The sequence below is a fragment of the Rhinoraja longicauda genome, chromosome 42 (genome assembly GCF_053455715.1).
Source record: "Rhinoraja longicauda isolate Sanriku21f chromosome 42, sRhiLon1.1, whole genome shotgun sequence".
NCBI lineage: Eukaryota > Metazoa > Chordata > Chondrichthyes > Rajiformes > Arhynchobatidae > Rhinoraja > Rhinoraja longicauda.
The window spans coordinates 850,104-871,456 of record NC_135994.1 but is presented as its reverse complement, the minus strand read 5'-3'; the positions used below and the strand labels follow the sequence as shown (position 1 = coordinate 871,456).

General features: G+C 45.0%; 1 protein-coding gene across 1 annotated transcript in view; it reads left to right on the top strand.

The window, feature by feature from the left end:
* Positions 1–17,606, top strand: part of LOC144611939 (E3 ubiquitin-protein ligase MARCHF9-like) — a 35,969-nt gene extending 18,363 nt beyond the window's left edge. Inside the window, exons 3-4 of the mRNA XM_078431287.1 lie at positions 7,556–7,748; positions 17,043–17,606. Of these exons, the coding sequence (XP_078287413.1) occupies positions 7,556–7,748; positions 17,043–17,365 (516 nt within the window). The 3' untranslated portion in view covers positions 17,366–17,606. The remainder of the gene's footprint in view (positions 1–7,555; positions 7,749–17,042) is intronic.
* The last annotated feature ends 3,747 nt before the right edge of the window (positions 17,607–21,353 follow it).

The following is a 21,353-nucleotide window of genomic DNA, read 5'->3' as shown; positions in this document are numbered from 1 at the left end:
AGAGGCAACATTTTGGACACAATTTTAATCCAAGGCTCCATCAGCTATGCATGGGTATTAAAAATGCACGTCACTATTTGTCGAAGAACAAGGACATTCTCCCAGCTTACTGTAAGCCAATAGCCAACAACCTGGTCATTTATTGAATTCTTGCTTGAGGGAGCTTACTAAGCGCAAAGTGGCCACGCATTTTCCTTCCCTCTGAATGGCCGTGAAGTATTTTTGGGATACGCTGTGCTCATCAAAGACGCAATAGGAATGCAAATTAAAGCCCAGTTGTACTTGGCAACACAGCAAACACACGCCGTCTTTGTGTGTGAGAGGGCAGGAATACCAAGAGAGAGGATCATCTGGCTGAGATCACGGAGGCATTGCCAAGCAACTTCAGCCACTGCAGCATGAGGTGGCAGCACACAGGATCACTGGCTCTCACCTTATCAACCTTTTGGTCTCTTGCATTCAATCCTGCACCTTCTGTCAGCTCTAAGTGGCATTGTCCTTTAATTGGGCACCATCTCTGCTTAGAACCCCCTCCCCCAAGCAAGCTAAGGGCCATTCACCAAATGAAACACCAGTGTCTTTCATTGGAGATGAGCTTCAGCCCCTGGAGTCCAGGTGCCACTTTCTTCAATGGACTGTTAAAGAGGGCAGCTACAATGTGCCTTGTTCATTAACTCGAAGATATTACTCAAAGACTGCAATGTGAGATGCAGCAGCTGGGACCAGTCTCCGCTTCTCCCGTTTGGTCAGCATGAATCTGATGGGCCAAATAGCTGCTTCTGCCCAATAGATCTCTCTTGCACTGATGATTGGTGATTCTAAAACACCAGTGCTCATGTCCTAGTCAGGCAGAAGCTTCTTGTAGAGGAATTCCTCGACCTGTGCGTATTCTGGAACTTCTGATAATGTGAAGAGATTCCCTGGAGGCGAGATGGAAGGTTGGAGAAACTTATTGGATGTGTGCAGGTGGAGGACAATCCTTTCGACCATAGTCCCCTGAACTTCCCCTGACCTCTATCCCAACAAACAGCCACTCCCTGCTCAGCAGTTCCTTCAATGCTCAATACCGCCATCTTGCTTGGTTGTTGGCGTGACCGCCATCTTGCTTGGTTGTTGGCATGACCGCCATCTTGCTTGGTTGTTGGCGTGACCGCCATCTTGCTTGGTTGTTGGCGTGTGGATTGCATGTGATGAATATTTTTTTAGAAGAGCAAGTGTGTACGTTCCTGCTGGAGCTCACAGATTACCTTCTGGGATTCTGGTGTCCCATCGCATTTTGAAAGACCTTGTGCTAAACACTGCCACACCCGTGCCACGGCGGGTGTCTGATACTGCATAGCAGGCACTACAACTGGCGCTTGCAGTGGGACCGTCTCAGCTGCAGCTGAGGTTAACTCTCTGGGTGCTGACCCATCGGGCTTGTCTCTGTCCAACTTCCCAGTGTGCTGAATCTGGTCGGGGTCATCACTGTGGAGCAGCAGAGCCAAGCTCCCACTTTGCCTCTGCTCTGTAGATCTGCCGAGGGCTCCAGACAGATACATGTTCGGCATAGAACATAGAACAGTACAGCACAGGAGCAGGCCCTTCGGCCCACAATGTCTGTGCCGAACATGATGCCAAGACCAATTCTTCTCTGCCTGAACATAATCCATATCCCTCCATTCTCTGCATGTCCATATGCTTATCTAAAAGTCTCTTAAATGCCACCTTTGTATCTGCCTCCACCGCAACCAGAGTTGCTGCCTTACAGCACCAGAGACCCGGGTTCGATCCTGACCACGGGTGCTCGTCTGTATGGAGTTTGCACATTCTCCCCGTGACCGTGTAGGTTTTCTCCGGGATCTCCGGTTTCCTCCCACACTCCAAAGACGTTCAGGTTTGGAGGCTGATTGGCTTGGTATGATTGTAAATTGTCCGTAGTGTGCGTAGGATAGTGTTAGTGTGCGGGGATCGCTGGTCGGTGCGGACTGGGTGGGCCAAAGGGCATGTTTCCGCACTGTATCTCTAAGCTAAACTAAACTTAGTTTGACAAATCCAAAATCATCATCATTGGACCAAAAACGCTCACCAAATCCACCCACAACTTCACCCTCAACATCGACGGTTTCTCAGTATCCACCTCCCCTCACATCCGGAATCTTGGCATCATCTTTGATCAAACCCTCTCCTTCGACAAACACACTAAACACATCACCAAGACAGCCTTCTTCCACCTCAAAAACATCGCCCGTCTCCGTCCATCCCTCTCCTCCACAGCTGCAGAAACCCTCATCCACGCCTTCATCACCTCCCGTCTGGACTACTGTAACAGCCTCCTCTATGGTTCACCCTCAAAAATCATCAATAAACTCCAATACATCCAGAACTCCACTGCCCGTCTACTCACCCACTCCCCGACCCGTGACCACATCACCCCCGTCCTTTACAAGCTCCACTGGCTCCCCATCCCCCAGAGAATCCAGTACAAAATCCTCCTCATGACCTACAAAGCCCTCCATAACCTGGCCCCATCCTACCTGACTGACATCCTCCACAGACACACTCCCACCCGCACCCTCCGCTCTGCTGCTGCTAACCTCCTGTCCCCCCCCCCCCATCCGGACCAAACTCAGATCCTGGGGGGACAGGGCTTTCTCCATCGCTGCTCCCACCCTCTGGAACTCACTACCTCAAACCATCAGAGACTCCTCCTCACTCACCACATTCAAAACATCACTTAAGACTCACCTGTTCAACACGGCCTTCAACCACTGACCGTCGCTTCTCCTTATCCTTCCTATTTTTGTTCGTTTATTTATTTTTATGTTTTACTTACTCTGTAAAGCGTCTTTGAGTTTCCAGAAAAGCGCTATACAAATGAAATGTATTATTATTATTAAACTGAACCACCCCTGGCAGCACGTACCAGGCACTTGCCACTCTGCCGCTTGCACTGCATTTTTCCCTGAGAAATCACAACTGTCCACCCAAGATCGCAATCTGGCTCACAGACTCCTTCTTGGTCTTCCCAAAAATCCGCAGTGGACATATGTAACTTGTGTCAGTGATTCCTGCTTAAATAAAAATGTGAATTTGCTGAGACCTGATCCCTTGGTCTTGGAGCACAGCTGGAAACCATTAGACCACCTGCCAGACAGACAACGAGCTCCTCATCATTTCCTGTGACTCACTTTAATAGTTATCCCTTAAATAACCCAGATAATATCTTGTTGGTAATCACATTGCTATTTGTGGGATTTTTCCGCGCGCAAATTGGCTGCTGCATTTCCTGGCTGCAACTCAAATGTCAACCCTCCTGCCACAGTTAACCATTCCAGAGTCAACTGGATTCTCTGGTGAAATCCAGTATGCAACAATAGATGGGAAGATTTTGATTTCAGATCTGGCTTCCTTTCATCTTGCTGAGCTCCTCGGTCGGCACGGTGGTGCAGCGGTAGAGTTGCTGCCTTACAACGAATGCAGCGCCGGAGACTCAGGTTCGATCCTGACTACGGGTGCTGCACTGTACGGAGTTTGTACGTTCTCCCCGTGACCTGCGTGGGTTTTCTCCGAGATCTTCGGTTTCCTCCCACACTCCAAAGATGTACAGGTTTGTAGGTTAATTGGCTGGGCAAATGTTAAAGAAAATTGTCCCTAGTGGGCGCAGGATAGTGTTAGTGTGCGGGGATCGCTGGGCGGCGCGGACCCGGTGGGCCGAAGGGCCTGTTTCTGCGCTGTATCTCTAAATCTAAGAATCTAAATCCTCATATCGGGACTGGATTTCATGGGCTTTGGATTCCCACTAGTTCAGGCATGCTTCAGCTGATTTTATTGCCAATACGCACGCATTGTTGGGATCATCAGGATAGATGGAGCAATGCTGTTGAACACATCACTTCACATCCCTGCACAGCGAATAACCATACTGCCTGGCTATGTTGCAAACATTCCTCTTTAAAACCTGTTGCTGGGTTAACATTGGCACCTGAAGACTTCTGCCAAGCACACGGGTCACATTGCTCATCTTGTTGGATCCTCATTCAAACAACCCCTTCCTTGCTCTGGCCCTTCCACAGAATAATGATGAACATCACGTACTAAAATTTGGCTTTGCCGATCTTTCCTTCGGGCTTATTTGTGACACCTTGTCGTGCCCAGCAATACTTTGGGCCTTGCCAACCACTGATTTCTTTTAGTTTGCCATCTTCCATCTGGAATGTCTTATGTGTCTGGGTTATCTCAGTCAGTTTTTAGATCTTCCAACAGCTCAGTTCTTGGGCTTTTGCGACAGAGAAATTATGGGCAGCACCATCTCTCCTCAGGATCAAAATGTCATAGGTGCACGTCCAGTGCAGAGACTTGAGCACAAATTCCAATCTGACCTTACAGTGCTGGGACTGAAGGGCTTTAGACCACCTGTCCTCGTACCTTAGTTTGATAATGACCCTGTAAAGCCCCTAGAGTGTTTTGTTTTAGTAAAGATGCTAAATAAATGGAGGTTGCTGTTGTTTTTTGGATGAAATACTAAACCAAGGCCTTTCTCACATCTTAAATGGCTGTAAAAGATCTTACAATCACTACTATGAAGAATTCCCAATGTCCTTGGCCAATATTTGTCTCTCTGCCTACCTCCCGAGAACATAATATTGTCTCATCTTTATTAGATAGTTATCTGTAGGAGCATGCTGTGCATAAATTGGATGCCACGTTTCCCACATTACTAAAATTATTTCAGTGACTGTGAGGTGTTCCAGGACATCCTGAGGTCGTGAAAGACAACATAAATTCAAGTCTCTTTTTCTTTCAGATATTTGTGAAGTATATCATGTGTACATGAAAATTGCATAGTTAGTTTGCAGTGTACTTTTGGGTCCATAGGTTATCCATCTTCTCAATTCCTCCTGAGTTTGTGCCATTTCTTGTCTTCCCTTTGCTCCTTCAAGGACTTAATATAACCAGTTCTGCCGAGCTGAGTGGCTCTCCCAATAAAGTAACGTCCCGCACACTTTCATCTCAGTCCCTAGAGGAATGCCTGGGGAAATCAGTGCAAATAGGTCCTTTCTCTTCTCAGGAGCATAGAGGTTTGTAAAGAGGTGCTGGACCTTGTTCTTGAACCTGCTGCTCTCTGAATGCCATTTATTGCAGGTTCTGGAAAGAGCGTGATGGTGCCATAGATAGCTCGACTGGAGATGCTGAATAAAGTCTAAGCAATGCTCACCCGTCCCTCAAACTGTGCTTGACTGATCATTTCTAGGATGCAGCATGTCAACGCGTTTCAACTGTTCCACCGCTCAGCAGATGATTGCACTGGTCAGTGGGTTTTGGGGTCGCTACACAATCACCGAAGACTGAGTGGACTTTGTGCTGAACCTCTGTGCTGGCAAGGCTGACATTTTATGGCTCTCCCTCAAACAGGTTAGACATTGTAGTCAGAAGTAAGTGAGTAGGGGTCCACAGGGGGAGTTTGGTTTGGTGCTCCAGGAGCACCTTGGGTTGTCATTGGTAAAACAGGTATGTAGATGTACAAGATTGGGTTCACGTTATGATTTTTCCTTTCCTTCCCACTCTTCAGTCCCTCTCCAAACCTCGCCCACCCTTCCTGCTGGAATAGCCTAGTGTCCCTCCATATTGGCCTGCAAGAAGAGTAGAGACCTGAGCAAGGTAGCAAGGAGCTGGTGGCACCCATGCTTTGTGCCCACAGCGTATCTCAATACCGATAATGTTTTTATTATTACTTATTTACAGGATGTGGGTATTGTTGGCAAGGCTGGCCGTTTATTCCACAGCCCTCACAGTTTCTTGAACTCAGCGGCTTCATGATCACTTTGGGGCAGTTAAGAGTCAACTACATGAGTATGTCTGAACCAGGTGTGGGCAGCAGATTTTCTTCCCAAGAGCACATTGTTTAACCAGGCAGATTTTCACGATGATTCAACAGTTTTATGCCCGCCATCAACAATATGTCTTGTTTTATTCCAAATCTGTCTGAAGGAGGGTTTCGACCCGAAACGTCACCCATTCCTTCTCGCCAGAGATGCTACTTGTCCCGCTGAGTTACTCCAGCCTTTTGTGTCTATCTTCGGTTTAAACCAGCATCTGCAATTCCTTCCATGCAGCAATGAATTTATTAACTAGATTTCAATTTCCCACCTGCTGCAGTGAAATTTCCCTGTGACCTTTCCAGTTCCTTCTGGGTGCTCCAGTTTTCTCCCACATCCCAAAGACATACGGTTTTGTAGGTTAATTGGCTGTCTTAAAATTACCCCAAGTGTATAGGTGAGTGGTAGAATCTGAGGGAGGAGGGGGGGAGTTGATGGGACCGTGGGGAGAATAATATAGTGTTTATGGGTCAGTGTGGGTACGGTTGGGCTGAAGGGCCTGTTTCCATGCTGTATAGCTCTGACTCAATATTTCCAAGTCCGGATGATGTGCAACTTGGAGGGGAATCTGCAGAGGGTGGTGTGTGCCTACTTCCCGTTTAGGGGCCTGTCGAGATTGAGGTAGAGGAGGGCCAGGGGGATGATTTGCTGTCAAATCTCTGCTGCCTAGTGTCTGATATGTCCTTTATTCCCACACATGGTTCATTCACTTCTCTGACTTTTGCTGCCCAGCACCAAGTGTGTGTAAATATGTCATTTCAACCCTTAAAATCCCTCCCTGGGTCCAGTTGCCCAGTTAGCTTGGAAATGGTTAGCGTACCAGCAAGACCTCCCTTTCACTATCATGCCACACTCTGCCTGAGATGACACAGGCACAGAGGGAAAGGAGGTTTAAAAAAAGCAAATGGCATAAGATAAAGGCAAGTGAGGCAGGTCGCAATTTAAGAGGCGAATGGTGTGAGCAGATTGGCAGAGTAGGCAAGAGTGACATCCTTTCAGCCTTTGAGTTGAAATCCAGCCCCAGAAGCTGATAGAGCAAGTCTCTCATCTCTGCTGGGAAAAGGGAATGAGTTGAAGGAATGAATGGAAGTGGGGTAGGGGGAGAGTGGAAATGGGAACCCAGACACAAAGCCACAGCTCATTAGTTCTCACATTTCATAGTGGAACTGCACTGTGCTGAAACATGAGTTCAGGCACCCTTGCTAAGACAGATCCCTTATCCAACCTGTGCTGCACCTGGAGCTGCTTTGCACTCTGCCGACCAGTCCCATCCCAATGCCAATCGATCTGTCATGTTGGAGTGCTGTTTTTTTCTGAGCAATCCTCAGGGCTTGTTCATTCAGCTGTAACTTGAGCCATCTCGCGGGCCAGACCTTATTAAGAGTCCCAAGATGTCATAATTTCATGCGCAATTGCATTGGAATCATGTGATACTAGCAACAGGTGCTTAGCTTTAATGTTATTCTCTTTCCCTCTCATGTTCCCAACCCTGGCCCACTCATTCTCTTGTTTTGAAATCGCTCACTTAATCTTAATTTCTCTCCCCTTCTCCGTTCTAACTTGTTCATTCTGTGTTTTATTTCTGCCTCCCCTGTTTCATCTTGTCTCTGGTCTGTCACGCTATTTTGCCCCCTCTCTCTTTCCACCTTGTATTCTCTCACCTTCCATCTTTTGCGCCCTCCCCCCTCCCATTCCAGTGGCAGGCAATCTCCCTCACAGTGATTGAAAAGGTGCAGATAGCCGCAATCATCCTTGGCTCCCTCTTCCTAATTGCTAGCATCTCCTGGTTAATTTGGTCCTCCCTCAGTCCGTCGGCTAAGTGGCAGAGACAGGACCTGCTCTTCCAGATCTGTTACGGGATGTATGGCTTCATGGATGTCGTCTGTATAGGTGAGCATCTCTGAATCAATGGTCAAATTGTAGATTGTGCTGTGGGCAGTGTCCGTATGACAACAGACATTCAATAAGTCAGATTGCACAAACAATTAAAGCCAGGGTTCCAGCCTCTTAGACATCAGAACATCAGACATTAGACATCAGAAGTGTGGAACTGTTCACATTTCCTTGCCTCCTTTCCCAGGGCTTACTGTGTCTTGTAATCTTGTCTTCATTAGGTTTCAGGTTAGCTTGGCTGGTTGCACTTTCACCCCTCAAGTCAGTAGGTTGTGGGTTCAAGCCCCACGCTAGGACTTGAGCGCATTATCTACACCGTACCTCCAATCGCAACATCATCAGCTTCCGTCTGTTTCACAGGAGGCATTATATACTTGCCCCAAGACAATAATGATGCACACTTGGAAGTTGGGCAGGGAACTTTCCCAATATCCCGACGAAGGTTCATCTCTTGCAACAACACGTAGGCTGGCCATTCATTTTATTGCTGTTTGTTTGATCTTGCTGTGCGCAAATTGCCTGCTGCATTCGGCTCTGTAACAGTGACTCAACCCTCAAAGCAATTTATTCAATGAGCAATGTGATGAGGCGCAATAAAATTGCAAGTCTGCCATTTCTTGTCTGCTGCCTGGTTCCCATCTCTGGCTTGATGGGCGTACACTTGAATGGCCTCATTCTAAAAATTCACAAATGTTGTCTTATTTGGGCCAAACCTTCCTCATTTTTACTGAGCATGTGCAGAAAGGTCTCAAGGCATCATGGGAGTGGGTGCTGTTCCCTCTCTCCCCCAGTTGGATTGTATCTCTGGAGTGAGACAAAACTCCCATGATGCTCTTTATCAATCAAGTGGACTAATGGGCTCGCTTTATGACCCCACTGATCAATCAGCAACATTAAACAGATTCTGCAGTTAGAGTGTGCCCAAAGACATTTGTGATGTTTTATTCTTTATGTCCAATAAGATTTATATGCAAGGCGATGTTTGTGGGCTGCACAATGCTAACCACAGTTTTACAGAGATGACAAAACTGCAATCAGGGAGCACGTATCCCACTCAGCCTGTAATGACCCTGACCGAGGCTCTTAGTGACACCAGAAGGGGCAAGTGGCTGGGGAACCTTCCCTTCCTGCTCCATTGCTGCAACCTGCCACTTGTCAGCCAATGTTCCAGTGGAAGAGGTAACGCTTTTGTTCCAGAGGTTACAATTCCATAGGGGCTTGGGGCTAACAACACAGAAGTGATGGAATGCTCAGGTCACGAGACCAGAATGCTAGTGAGGCAGCACATATTGCTTGTGGTAAGTCAGAGAACACATTGTCTAATAATACAACATAATACTCTGGAGCATATCAGAAGGCACTGTGATAGATGCCCCCCTAATAGAGGTAAATTTGCTTTTAGGAAGGCTTTCCTGGTGGTTTGTTGAGGCTCTGTTTAATGTCACCTCTCCTTCTGGGGCTCCAAGATGTATTCAAACCAAGAAATAACAACTCTCATTTGTATGATGCTCTTAACATAGCAAGAATCTTTCCAGAAGGTTATTAAACAAAATTTGACACTGAGCCACACAGCAGGAGGTGTCAGGGAAAGCGACCAACAGCCCAGCCAAAGAAGTAGGTTTTCAGGAGCAGGGAGTTTACGGAGGACATTTTAGAGCTTGGGACCCAGGCAGCTGAAGGAACAGCCACCAACAGTGGAATGATGAAATTCATGGATGATCAAAAAGCCTAGCATTGGAGGAGCACAAAGATCTCAGAGGGTTATAGGGGCAGGAAATCATGACAGTGATAGCAAGGGATTTGAATTTAACCGGGAACATATTTAGGCTTGGTTTGACAGGAAGAGTACAGCAAAAGCCACCCAGACCGATGAGCTGTGTCAGGATGGCTATGCTTCAGTCTGAGCCCGTTCTTAGATGGGCTGCATTGCACTATCAGTTCTTCACAAGATTCTGACTAGAGTGGTGTAAGAGCTGTTAATCTCCACGGAAGCATTAGGCCCATGCATTGAGACACCATGTTTCGGTACAAGACCATACATATTACCAACAATGCCTTACATTTATAGAAAACAGGAAAGGTCCCAAAATTCTTCTCATGAGAATAACATGACACGGAATCCACATTTTAGAACAAGAGACCAAAGGTCTGATGAAAGAAGTAGGTTTTATGAAGCATTGTAGAACCTTGTAGAGGAGGGAATTCCAGAACCTTGGGAGAACTCCAACTGTTATTCCTTCTGCCCATGGAACACTCTCCTAAATAGTGTCAACACCTGGAACACTGCACACGGTTTGCACAGTCAAGAGCCGCCTATTGCTGGCTAATATGAGATTTTCAAAGTCTGAGGAAGGGTCTCGACCCGAAACGTCGCCCATTCCTTCTCTCCTGAGATGCTGCCTGACCCGCTGAGTTACTCCAGCATTTTGTGAATAAATACCTGAGATTTTCAAAAGGTACATTTGGCATCTCCTCCCCCAGATGGTGTCCACTCATGATCAGTCCAAGGAACATCACCCATGTGCTCTGAATGCTGTCTTTGTTGGCGCTCCCCTTTGACTACATCTCCTCCAGGTAGAACTTATATGTTGTGGAAACTGGAACCACTTTTAAGAATTAAAAAAAATTACCTGAGACATTGGAACGTCAGCATTAATTTTCCATTCCTAATTGCCCCTAGAGTCACAGATAGTCCAGACTTCGTAAGGAGGGCAGATTTCCATCCCTAAAAAACGTTAGTGAACCAAATGGGTTTTTACAGCAATCCAGTGGTGTCATGATTTATATACTTATATTAGCTTATTCCCCTTTAAATTTCAGATTAATGTAATTACCTGAATTAAATTCCCCATTCAAAGTTGTGGGATCTAATCTTGTGTCACTAGATTAATGGGCCAAACCTCTCATTGTTAATCTAGTAATTTAAACCACTGCTTCCATACCATTAGCAACTAGGGCAAAGGAGCATTGGGAATTTCCAAGTAAACCAATTATGTGGGATTGTCTGTGGAATTTTCTCAACGGGCTTCTGTTTTGCTCTTTGAAATTATCAAAAAAAAGACCTTGTTTCTCATTTTGAAGGCTGACCTCCAGTTTAAATAGCCTTAAGTTAAGTCACCGTACCTGTCTGACCTTTCCCAGCAGGAGTTTGTCTGCTGTACACATTGCTTCATATTAGTCAGGAAACTACTTTTCAGTGGAAGCAACGAAGAATATCTGAAAAAAGAGATTCAGCACATCAAAGCTCATTCCTTTACACCTGAATTTTTTCAGGATCATATTGAGATGCATTTTACATGTTTTAGCCTTCATTTTTATTGAAGGATACAGAAGTCCTCTTTGAAAAAAGGAAGAGGAAAATAAATGAAAGATGAAACTGGCACAGCGGCAGAGTTGCTGCCTCACAGCACCAGTGACCCGGGTTTGATCCTGAGCATGGGTGCTATACTGTACGGAGTTTGTACGTTCTCCCTGTGACGGCGTGGGTTTTCTCCAGATGCTCTGGTTTCCACCCACATTCCAAAGACATGCTGGTATGTAGGTTAATTGGCTTCAGTAAATTGTCCCTAGCGTGTAGGATAGAACTAGTGTACGTGTGAATGCTGGTCAGCGCGGACTCAATGGGACAACTTTCTATTTATGCAAAGCCTTCAACGTAATAAAACCTTTGCAATTGCTTCACAGGAGTCTTTCAAACAAACATTGAAAGAGTCACATAAGGACAGACCACTGGCAATAAGTTAAAACCTTGATCATAGAAGACAGTCTTAAGGAGTGTCCTTAAGGAGAGTGGGGGAGAAGCAGAGAGGTTTCAGTGAAGGAATTCGAGACCTCAGAGCCTGAACAGCTGAAGTTTTTCCTCATCTCAGTTCTAAATGGCCTACCCCTTATTCTTAAACTGTGGCCCCTTGTTCTGGACTCCCCCAACATTGGGAACATGTTTCCTGCCTCTAACGTGTCCAACCCCTTAATAATCTTATACGTTTCGATAAGATCTCCTCTCATCCTTCTAAATTCCAGTGTATACAAGCCTAGTCGCTCCAGTCTTTCAACATATGATAGTCCCGCCATTCCGGGAATTAACCTAGTAAACCTACGCTGCATGCCCTCAATAGCAAGAATATCCTTCCTCAAATTTGGAGACCAAAACTGCACACAGTACTCCAGGTGCGGTCTCACTAGGGCCCTGTACAACTGCAGAAGGACCTCTATGCTCCTATACTCAACTCCTCTTGTTATGAAGGCCAACATTCCATTGGCTTTCTTCACTGCCTGCTGTACCTGCCATGCTTCCTTTCAGTAAACCAGCATCCGCAGTTCCTTCCTACACTGGGCATGTGGGAAATTTGGAATTGGAAAATCCACTGTTCATTCTATTGGGATGTTTGGATTCTATTTGGATTCTGGAGTAGTTCCTGAGGATTGGAGGGTAGCTAATGTAACCCCACTTTTCAAAAAGGGAGGGAGAGAGAAAACGGGGAATTACAGACCAGTTAGTCTAACATCGGTAGTGGGGAAAATGCTAGAGTCAGTTATTAAAGATGGGATAGCAGCACATTTGGAAAGTGGTGAAATCATTGGACAAAGTCAGCATGGATTTATGAAAGGTAAATCATGTCTGACGAATCTTATAGAATTTTTCGAGGATGTAACTAGGAGAGTGGATAAGGGAGAACCAGTGGATGTGTTATATCTGGACTTCCAGAAGGCTTTCGACAAGGTCCCACATAAGAGATTAGTATGCAAACTTAAAGCACACGGTATTGTGGGTTCAGTATTGATGTGGATAGAGAACTGGCTGACAGACAGGAAGCAAAGAGTAGGAATAAACGGGTCCTTTTCAGAATGGCAGGCAGTGACTAATGGGGTACCGCAAGGCTCAGTGCTGGGACCCCAGCTATTTACAATATATATTAATGATTTGGACGAGGGAATTGAATGCAACATCTCCAAGTTTGCGGATGACACGAAGCTGGGAGGCAGTGTTAGCTGTGAGGAGGATGCTAGGAGGCTGCAACGTGACTTGGATAGGTTAGGTGAGTGGGCAAAGACATGGCAGATGCAGTATAATGTGGATAAATGTGAGGTTATCCACTTTGGTGGCAAGAACAGGAAAGCAGACTATTACCTGAATGGTGGCCGATTAGGAGAAGGGGAGATGCAACGAGACCTGGGTGTCGTGGTACACCAGTCATTGAAAGTAGGCATGCAGGTGCAGCAGGCAGTGAAGAAAGCGAATGGTATGTTGGCATTCATAGCGAGGGGATTTGAGTATAGGAGCAGGGAGGTTCTGCTGCAGTTGTACAGGGCATTGGTGAGACCACACCTGGAGTATTGTGTACAGTTTTGGTCTCCTAATCTGAGGAAAGACATTCTTGCCATAGAGGGAGTACAGAGAAGGTTCACCAGATTGATTCCTGGGATGGCAGGACTTTCATATGAAGAAAGACTGGATAGACTCGGTTTGTACTCGCTGGAATTTAGAAGATTGAGGGGGGATCTTATAGAAACTTACAAAATTCTTAAGGGGTTGGACAGGCTAGATGCAGGAAGATTGTTCCCGATGTTGGGGAAGTCCAGAACAAGGGGTCACAGTTTAAGGATAAGGGGGAAGTCTTTTAGGACCGAGATGAGAAAGTTTTTTTTCACACAGAGTGGTGAATCTGTGGAATTCTGTGCCACAGAAGGTAGTTGAGGCCAGTTCATTGGCTATATTTAAGAGGGAGTTAGATGTGGCCCTTGTGGCTAAAGGGATCAGGGGGTATGGAGAGAAGGCAGGTACGGGATACTGAGTTGGATGATCAGCCATGATCATATTGAATGGCGGTGCAGGCTCGAAGGGCCGAATGGCCTACTCCTGCACCTATTTTCTATGTTTCTATGTATGCTGGGCTACCCAAGTGGAATATTAGGTGCTGTTCTTATAGTTTGCATTTGGCCCCATTGTAGTAGTGGAGTATGCTGAGGACAGAGAGGGCAGTACGGGAATGGGCAGAGGAGTTGAAATGGCTTGCAACCAGGAGGTCAGGATAGCTATTAAGGGCAGAGCACATGTGCTCTGCAAAATGGTCGCCTTCTCTGCTCTTGGTCTCGCCAATGTAGAGGAGGCTACATCAAGAGCAACAAATGGACCAGATGAGGTTGGCAGCTTTAAAACTGCAGTCTGGAAGCTGACCCAAGGATTAGACCAGGATTCAGACATTCGGGTGAATCTACATCTCCCAAAGTACAAAATGGGATTTATCTTACTCCACTAAAGCAATAGGAGGGTGATGATTTTATAACTGCTGACACTCTTTACTGCCTTGTTAGTGCCACTGGTGGAGGTCACGCTTGTGTTTTCCAAAAATCTTTCAAAAGAGAATGAAATAACTTATTTTCTGCAGGGAGTAAAGGGCAGGGGTTTTATTACTCATTCATCTTACAGGGCCAAGTAAAAATTGTCAGTAAGTGGTAATTCACCCATCTTTTTATAGCGATCTCCCTCCCATGGCATTGTAATGCCCCATGGTTTGTAACTCGCCATCCATTGGAGAGGGAATCCCTACCTGAAAGGGAGCGATGATCAATTAAGCAGGAATGAGCCACCTTGAAAGGGCCTGTGTGAGCCAATGCCAGCAGTGCCTTTTCAAGACTGCGGTGCCTGGTGAGTCAGTGAACAAGCCCTGGGGTCTCTTCAACTATCGTTGCAGACCCAAGCATTCTAGAAGTGAAAACCTTCCGGGTGGGTGTAAATTATACCATCAGGTGTGTTAGACAATAGACAATAGGTGCAGGAGGAGGCCATTCGGCCCTTCGAGCCAGCACCGCCATTCAATGTGATCATGGCTGATCATTCTCAATCAGTACCCCGTTCCTGCCTTCTCCCCATACCCCCTGACTCCGCTATCCTTAAGAGCTCTATCCAGCTCTCTCTTGAATGCATTCAGAGAATTGGCCTCCACTGCCTTCTGAGGCAGAGAATTCCACAGATTCACAACTCTCTGACTGAAAAAGTTTTTCCTCATCTCAGTTCTAAATGGCCTACCCCTTATTCTTAAACTGTGGCCCCTTGTTCTGGACTCCCCCAACATTGGGAACATGTTTCCTGCCTCTAACGTGTCCAACCCCTTAATAATCTGATACTAATCTTTGGTTTTAGATTTTCATGCTCCAGCTTCCTCTCAGTCAAATAACGAGAGCCACGTTTGATAATCTGTGCCAAGTTTCCTCAACTCTTTTCAAATACATGCTGAATGTGAGATGGCTGCTCCCTTCATTGAATTAGCCTCGCAGAATAAAGATCTGGACTACTGCATTTATATAGTGCCTCTGAAGGCCTATAATCTGTCATGATAAATAGACATCTCGTTTACAGTGAAGTCCTGTCACTTGACATAGACTTACCTTTATTTAACCTTACTTAACAAACTGCTGCAGGGCCAATTGCAGCAGTCAATTGCTGCACGTGCTTAACTCCAAAACCACTTTACGGCATGTGGAATCATAGAAAATGTACCACACAAAAAAGAGACTGTATGGCCCACTGTCCCTTGTGCCAATCAGTGCCTTGTATACACTGGAATTTAGAAGGATGCTTGTATACACTGGAATTTAGAAGGATGAGAGGAGATCTTATCGAAACGTATAAGATTATTAAGGGGTTGGACACGTTAGAGGCAGGAAACATGTTCCCAATGTTGGGGGAGTCCAGACCAGGGGCCACAGTTTAAGAATAAGGGGTAAGCCATTTAGAACGGAGATGAGGAAAAACTTTTTCAGTCAGAGAGTTGTGAATCTGTGGAATTCTCTGCCTCAGAAGGCAGTGGTGGCCAATTCTCTGAATGCATTCAAGAGAGAGCTAGATAGAGCTCTTAAGGATAGCGGAGTCAGGGGGGTATGGGGAGAAGGCAGGAACGGGGTACTGATTGAGAATGATCAGCCATGATCACATTGAATGGCGGTGCTGGCTCGAAGGGCCGAATGGCCTCCTCCTGCACCTATTGTCTATTGTCTAAAAAGCTATGCAGCATAATTCCAAGTTCCAGCGCTGAGTCAGCAGGTCATGGCTCCAAGTACATATACATGTTCTGTTAAAATGTAGTGAGGGTTTATGTCTACACCACCCTCTGGTTAAAGAACCTCACCTCAATTCACCATCTAATTCTTTACCAATTTAAATCTGTTTCCTGGTTTTTAACCCTCTGCTGTTTACTGTATCTAGACAGTTAATAATTTAATACACTTCATTTAATTCTTCCTCGGCATTTGTTAAAGAAAACAACCAATGTTGGTGTTTATGCTTCAATCGAGCGCCCTCCCATCTTATATTGTAAATATATCAACGTAACCCTCTGCAAAACATTCTCCCCTTAAATGCATACTAGCACGCAACTAAAGCTTTTCACTGTACCTTGGTACACGTGACAATAACTAATCTAAGCTAAAATATAAACTTTAAAAAACCACTATGCACCATAACCAAACCACTCCCTGTGCTATCAAGTCCACATTTCTACGGTTCTTTGGTTAAAGAATTTTGTACTGAATTCCCAACTAAATTTCTTTGTGCCGTTAGAAATTCTTGTTCCTCTGGACATTTTACACTGACTGTATCCCTTTTAGTATTCTGCTCATTGAAATCTCCTACTGTACCTGCTCTATTAGTTCAGTTTAGTTTAGAGATACAACCTGGAAACAGGCCCTTTGCCCCATTGAATCCACACCGATCACCCACACACACTAGTTCTATGTTATCCCACTTTGTCATTTACTCCCTACACATTAGGAGCAATTTGAAGAGACCAATTAACCTGCAAACCCACACATCTTTGGGATAAATACATTTGCCTACAAATATCCCTTTCTATCTCCCTCGATTGTTTGGAGGCCTTCACTACTCTCTAAGCAGTGGGATTGCCTATTTGTTTTGTTAATTAAACCATGTAGCCTATTTGATGATCTTGTAACATATCATGCCTTCTACTATTGTAACCTTTTTGAAGTCAATATTGCCCCATCCCCCTTTTTCATCCCCTTTCCTATTCCATCTGGGTCAAAAATACCTTATTCATTCAGCTTAAAGAGCCATGGAAGGAGACGTGTCCAGTGGCCCAGTTGATCCTAATCTGAATTTGAATGATAGTGGAGGTCAAAATTAATGATTAGGCTTATGGTCAGAAGCAGGGCTAGGCTTTCCGTCAGAGCCCAGAGACAATTCAAAAAATGTCCAGATATATTAACTATTGCTCAATGGTGATAACATGATGTGTGGGGTTTATGAGCTTAACAGTTCACATGCTCTTTTGCCAGGCCTCATCATTCACGAGGGATCGTCTGTGTACCGTATCTTTAAGCGCTGGCAGGCTGTGAATCAACAGTGGAAGGTACTGAACTATGAAAAAGCCAAGGACCTTGGGGAAGCCATTAGTGGGACAAGCAAGATAGGGGGAAGGAATTCACAGACGAACCACTCGTCAAACAATGACAGGAGTTCCAATCAGCGCACTGGAACCATTTTGAATCATCACTGTGGATATACTATCCTGCACATTCTCAGCTATCTGAGACCGAGCAACCATCAGAACAGTAACAACACAAACAGAGAGCTGGTCATGCGAGTTACAACTGTCTGAGGTTAAATAAGAGAGACCACTCACTGAACCTCATTTAAAACAAAGACAACCAAAACTTTTAAAGTACATGCGACAAAGACAAGTACTGCTTGGGGGCTGTGAGAGTGAATTAAACTGAAGGCTCAGAATGGCAACAGCAGTGCAATGGGCCATGCTGGGCCTCAATCTCTACGCCTGGAGTCTGCCATCTTTATTGTTTTCTAAACCATTTTTTAAAAATAAAAACTTTCTCCTTAAACAAATTGTGTGTGGGGGGGGGGGGGGGGGTGGAAGGGAGGGGGGGGGAGTGGAACTGACTCGGAGAGGAATTGGACACAAGATAGTTTGTTGAAAAAACGCTCAAAAGAACAGCGTGCAATAACGGACGTCAGTTCTAGGATGTTGTGGGATTTTGGCAATAAGTTCCCTGTGTACTTCATCTTTAAGTTAATGCATGTCACTGTTTCTCTTGTCTCCCGTCTCGAATCAGGAGGCAATTAATTTATATGCAAATGGTGGACGGCAAATAAATTTCTGTTTTTCAGGAGGGTGTTTCGGAGAGCTGTAAATATAGATCTGTGAGGATTATTGGGACATCATTTATACAGTCTCCCAACTCGGTACTATGGATTGTGTTCTAATGTACCTGCGGGAGTTTCTATCTTGCTCCAATAATGTCTATACTGATATGTAAATGAGCGTCCTATCTTGGTACTGTGAAGTGTATTTTAATATGTACAAGAGTGGCCTAACATGGTACCGCAGAGTGCATTTGAATATATATAGGAGTGCCCGATCTTGGTTTCACAGATTGCATAAATATCCAATAAATTCAAATTGGTACACCTCAAAAGCAAAGAATGTATTCTAATATGTGCAGGACACTTTTTATATATTAAAATACAATTCGGTATAAAATTCCTTTTTGTCTTGTTTTAACGTCTTGATCATGGCAGTAAATTTTCATCCCGACGTACGTTACCAATATCACACGACAACATTTGAATACCGTCGACCTCCTCCCACCCCAGAAACATTCTGTCGGTGTTGACCTGGATTTTGGTTTTGCAATTATTTGATTTAGAGAGAAGCTTTTTTCAATGAAGGACGGTGGACAGAGGAGCATAAAGTAAGTAAATAAGAATTTCATTGTTCTATCTGGGACATATAACAATAAAACACTCTTGACTCTCTCTATTACAAGCTTTTGAGATGCAAGAAATAAAAGCTCAATGCTATCTGGTAGATATTGCTGGGCACCAGAGTTGATCTCCTAATTCACTTGTTACTTTTTATTACCAATGAGAGACCCTTTTCTCTGCTTCTCCACTCCCCAAAGCTGGAGGGAGAGGCTTCGCAGGTGCCAAGTGGCCACTGGAGGTTTGGAGGTCTGTAGGAACTGGCGAACATAAGGACTTTGCAACTTTTTGCTCAGTCTATTTCTGGCAACCAAATTGACAAATGAGGCAGCGTTCGAGGGAACAGCCTCCAATGACTAAACCCACCATTTTCCCTGAAGCAGAAATAGGTTTTACAGGTGGGCATGATGCAAGGTCAAGTGTGTAGCCAGATATTTGATCTCAAACTAAAAGGACGCTGATCATCATCAGAAATTGACACCATGATTTTCGTGCTGACTTAAGGAGACAACCAAGTGGAAAATAGGTTGAGAATAAACTGCTGGGAAATTATAAGTATAGGGCTCAGTAAGTGATCAATCCAACTCCACACTGATGCCATTTAGTGAGAAAGCACTGAGTACCCTGGTCCTCTGCCTCTCCATTGGTGGGTGTAATTCTTTTTCTATTGACTGGAGAGCAGAGCTGACTCGTGCTCACGGGGCTGGACATGTTAACTATCAGCCCTTGTTCAGTCCACAATGTGGTCCCTGAAATGTGGGAGGTTAAGGCATGGTCTGACGGAGGGGACGAAAGGGTTGGATAGATTAGAGAGAAACATTCCTCAAGCAGGGGGAATGGGGGTTAGGGGGAAGAAGAGTCAGGACATACATTTTCCGCACGGGAGTTGGAGGAGATCTGCAAGTCCTTCTGCAAAGATAGATTGTGGCTGAGGGGTCATTTGAAAATGTGAAAATTGATGTCTCTTAACGGAGATCAGCCTGGTGCTTATTGAAAGGATGCAGGAGAGAGACCATCATTACATTAAAAGATACCTGGATGAGCACTTGAAGTGCCATCCTACAGGGCTCTGGACTGGGATTTGGGGAGTGGGATCCGGCAGAATAGCTGCTTTGTTTAGGCTGTTCAGTTTTTAAAAATAAACATTTCTCCTTCAGCTATTTCTTTCAAGCATCCCTTGCAGACCTCTTGAATCAGGAGAGTGCGTCTGATTGCACGGTGAGGCTCCCTTCTAGAGTTTAGGTATTGAACAAAGTGGCACACGTCTGTAATGCCTTTCACATCTCTTTATGGACATCACAAAGCACTTTACAGCCAACAAACTGCTTCTTGATGCAACGCAGGGGCCACAGGGATTGTGCCAATTTGCACAAAAGATACGCGATTGACTGTATGTTCCAAGGTTGTGAAAGTTTATTTTTCATTTTGTCTTCCACTTGTATCTATCATTGCAATCCCAGGCCCACCCAGTGGCTTGTGCTGAAATTGTAGTTTTATTTATTTACAAGATGAGGGCAAATAGTGCCGAATGCAAGACCAGCATTTATTGCCTATCCCTAATTGCCCCCTGAGTAGATTGTGAACTGCTGCAGTCCTATTCCCACAGTGCTGTTGCTTGGGAGTTCCAGGATTTAGATCCAGCCAGATTGAAGGGATTTATTGGTAGTTTATTTCTAAGTCAGAAAAGAGAAATTGAGTTCTTCCTGGTGTCCTAGAAACATAGAAAATAGGTGCAGGAGGAGGCCATTTGGCCCTTCGAGCCAGCACCGCCATTCATTGTGATCATGGCTGATCCTCCATAATCAGTAACCTGTGCCTGCCTTCCCATATCCCTTGATTCCACTACACCCTAGAGCTCTAACTCTTTAAAATGCATCCAGTGAAATGGCCTCCACTGCCTTCTGTGGCAGAGAACTCTACAAATTCACAACTCTCTGGGTGAACAAGTTTCTTCTCACCACAATGGTCTCCCCTTTATTCTTAGCCTGTGTGGCCCCTGGTTCTGGACTCCCCCAACTTTGGGAACATTTTTTCCTGCTTCTAGCTTGCCAGTCCTTTCATAATTTTATACGTCTCTATAAGATCCCCTCTCATCCTTCTAAACTCCAGTGAAGGCAATACTCATACCTTCATATGCATTGCTAAAATAGATTATCTGTGAGATCATGCTTTGTGATTGGGCTGCCACCTTTCCGAGATATTAAAGAAATGTACTGCATTGGGTTTAAAGCACTTTGGAACATCCTGAAGGGATGTGAAAGGCACTGTGGAAATACAAGTCTTTCTTTCCTCTTTTTCTTGAAAGTGGCAAGGGTATTTTCCAAGTAAAAGCATGGCATTGCTCTTTAATTGCTGTCTTCTTGGTGGGATGCAACATTATCTGACATTTGTTCAAACTGACAACCAAATGGAGATTAGAGGCCTTGTGCTTTTACACAGCATGCAGTAACGTCCCATCATTGCTGTTCCTGATCCATAGCTTTGTTGTAAACAACCTTTGAGGCATGGTGTCATGGCAACATAACTGTCTTTTATGTTGCAGCAATCTTCAACGCTCTCACTGCCACCTGCAGTAACGAAAAGCCTGTGCTTTCTAAACAGATGTGGTTCCAAATTGAATTATTTAGGCCCAATATCTACCCACGTGATTATTTATTTCTATTTGCAGTGTACTTGGATCCTGAAATCTATCCTTTTCTATTGCGATAAGCATTGTTGAGAAGTAAAGGCAGGCTCTTTGAGAACATGATTTAAATCAACTCTGTAAATTTTGTGTTTGAAATAAAAGTAATACGAAAACAGTGCATTAAGGGGAGAGAACCGTGCAACTAATGAGATGTGGGATCCATGTTGGGGCTGAAGCTGATTTT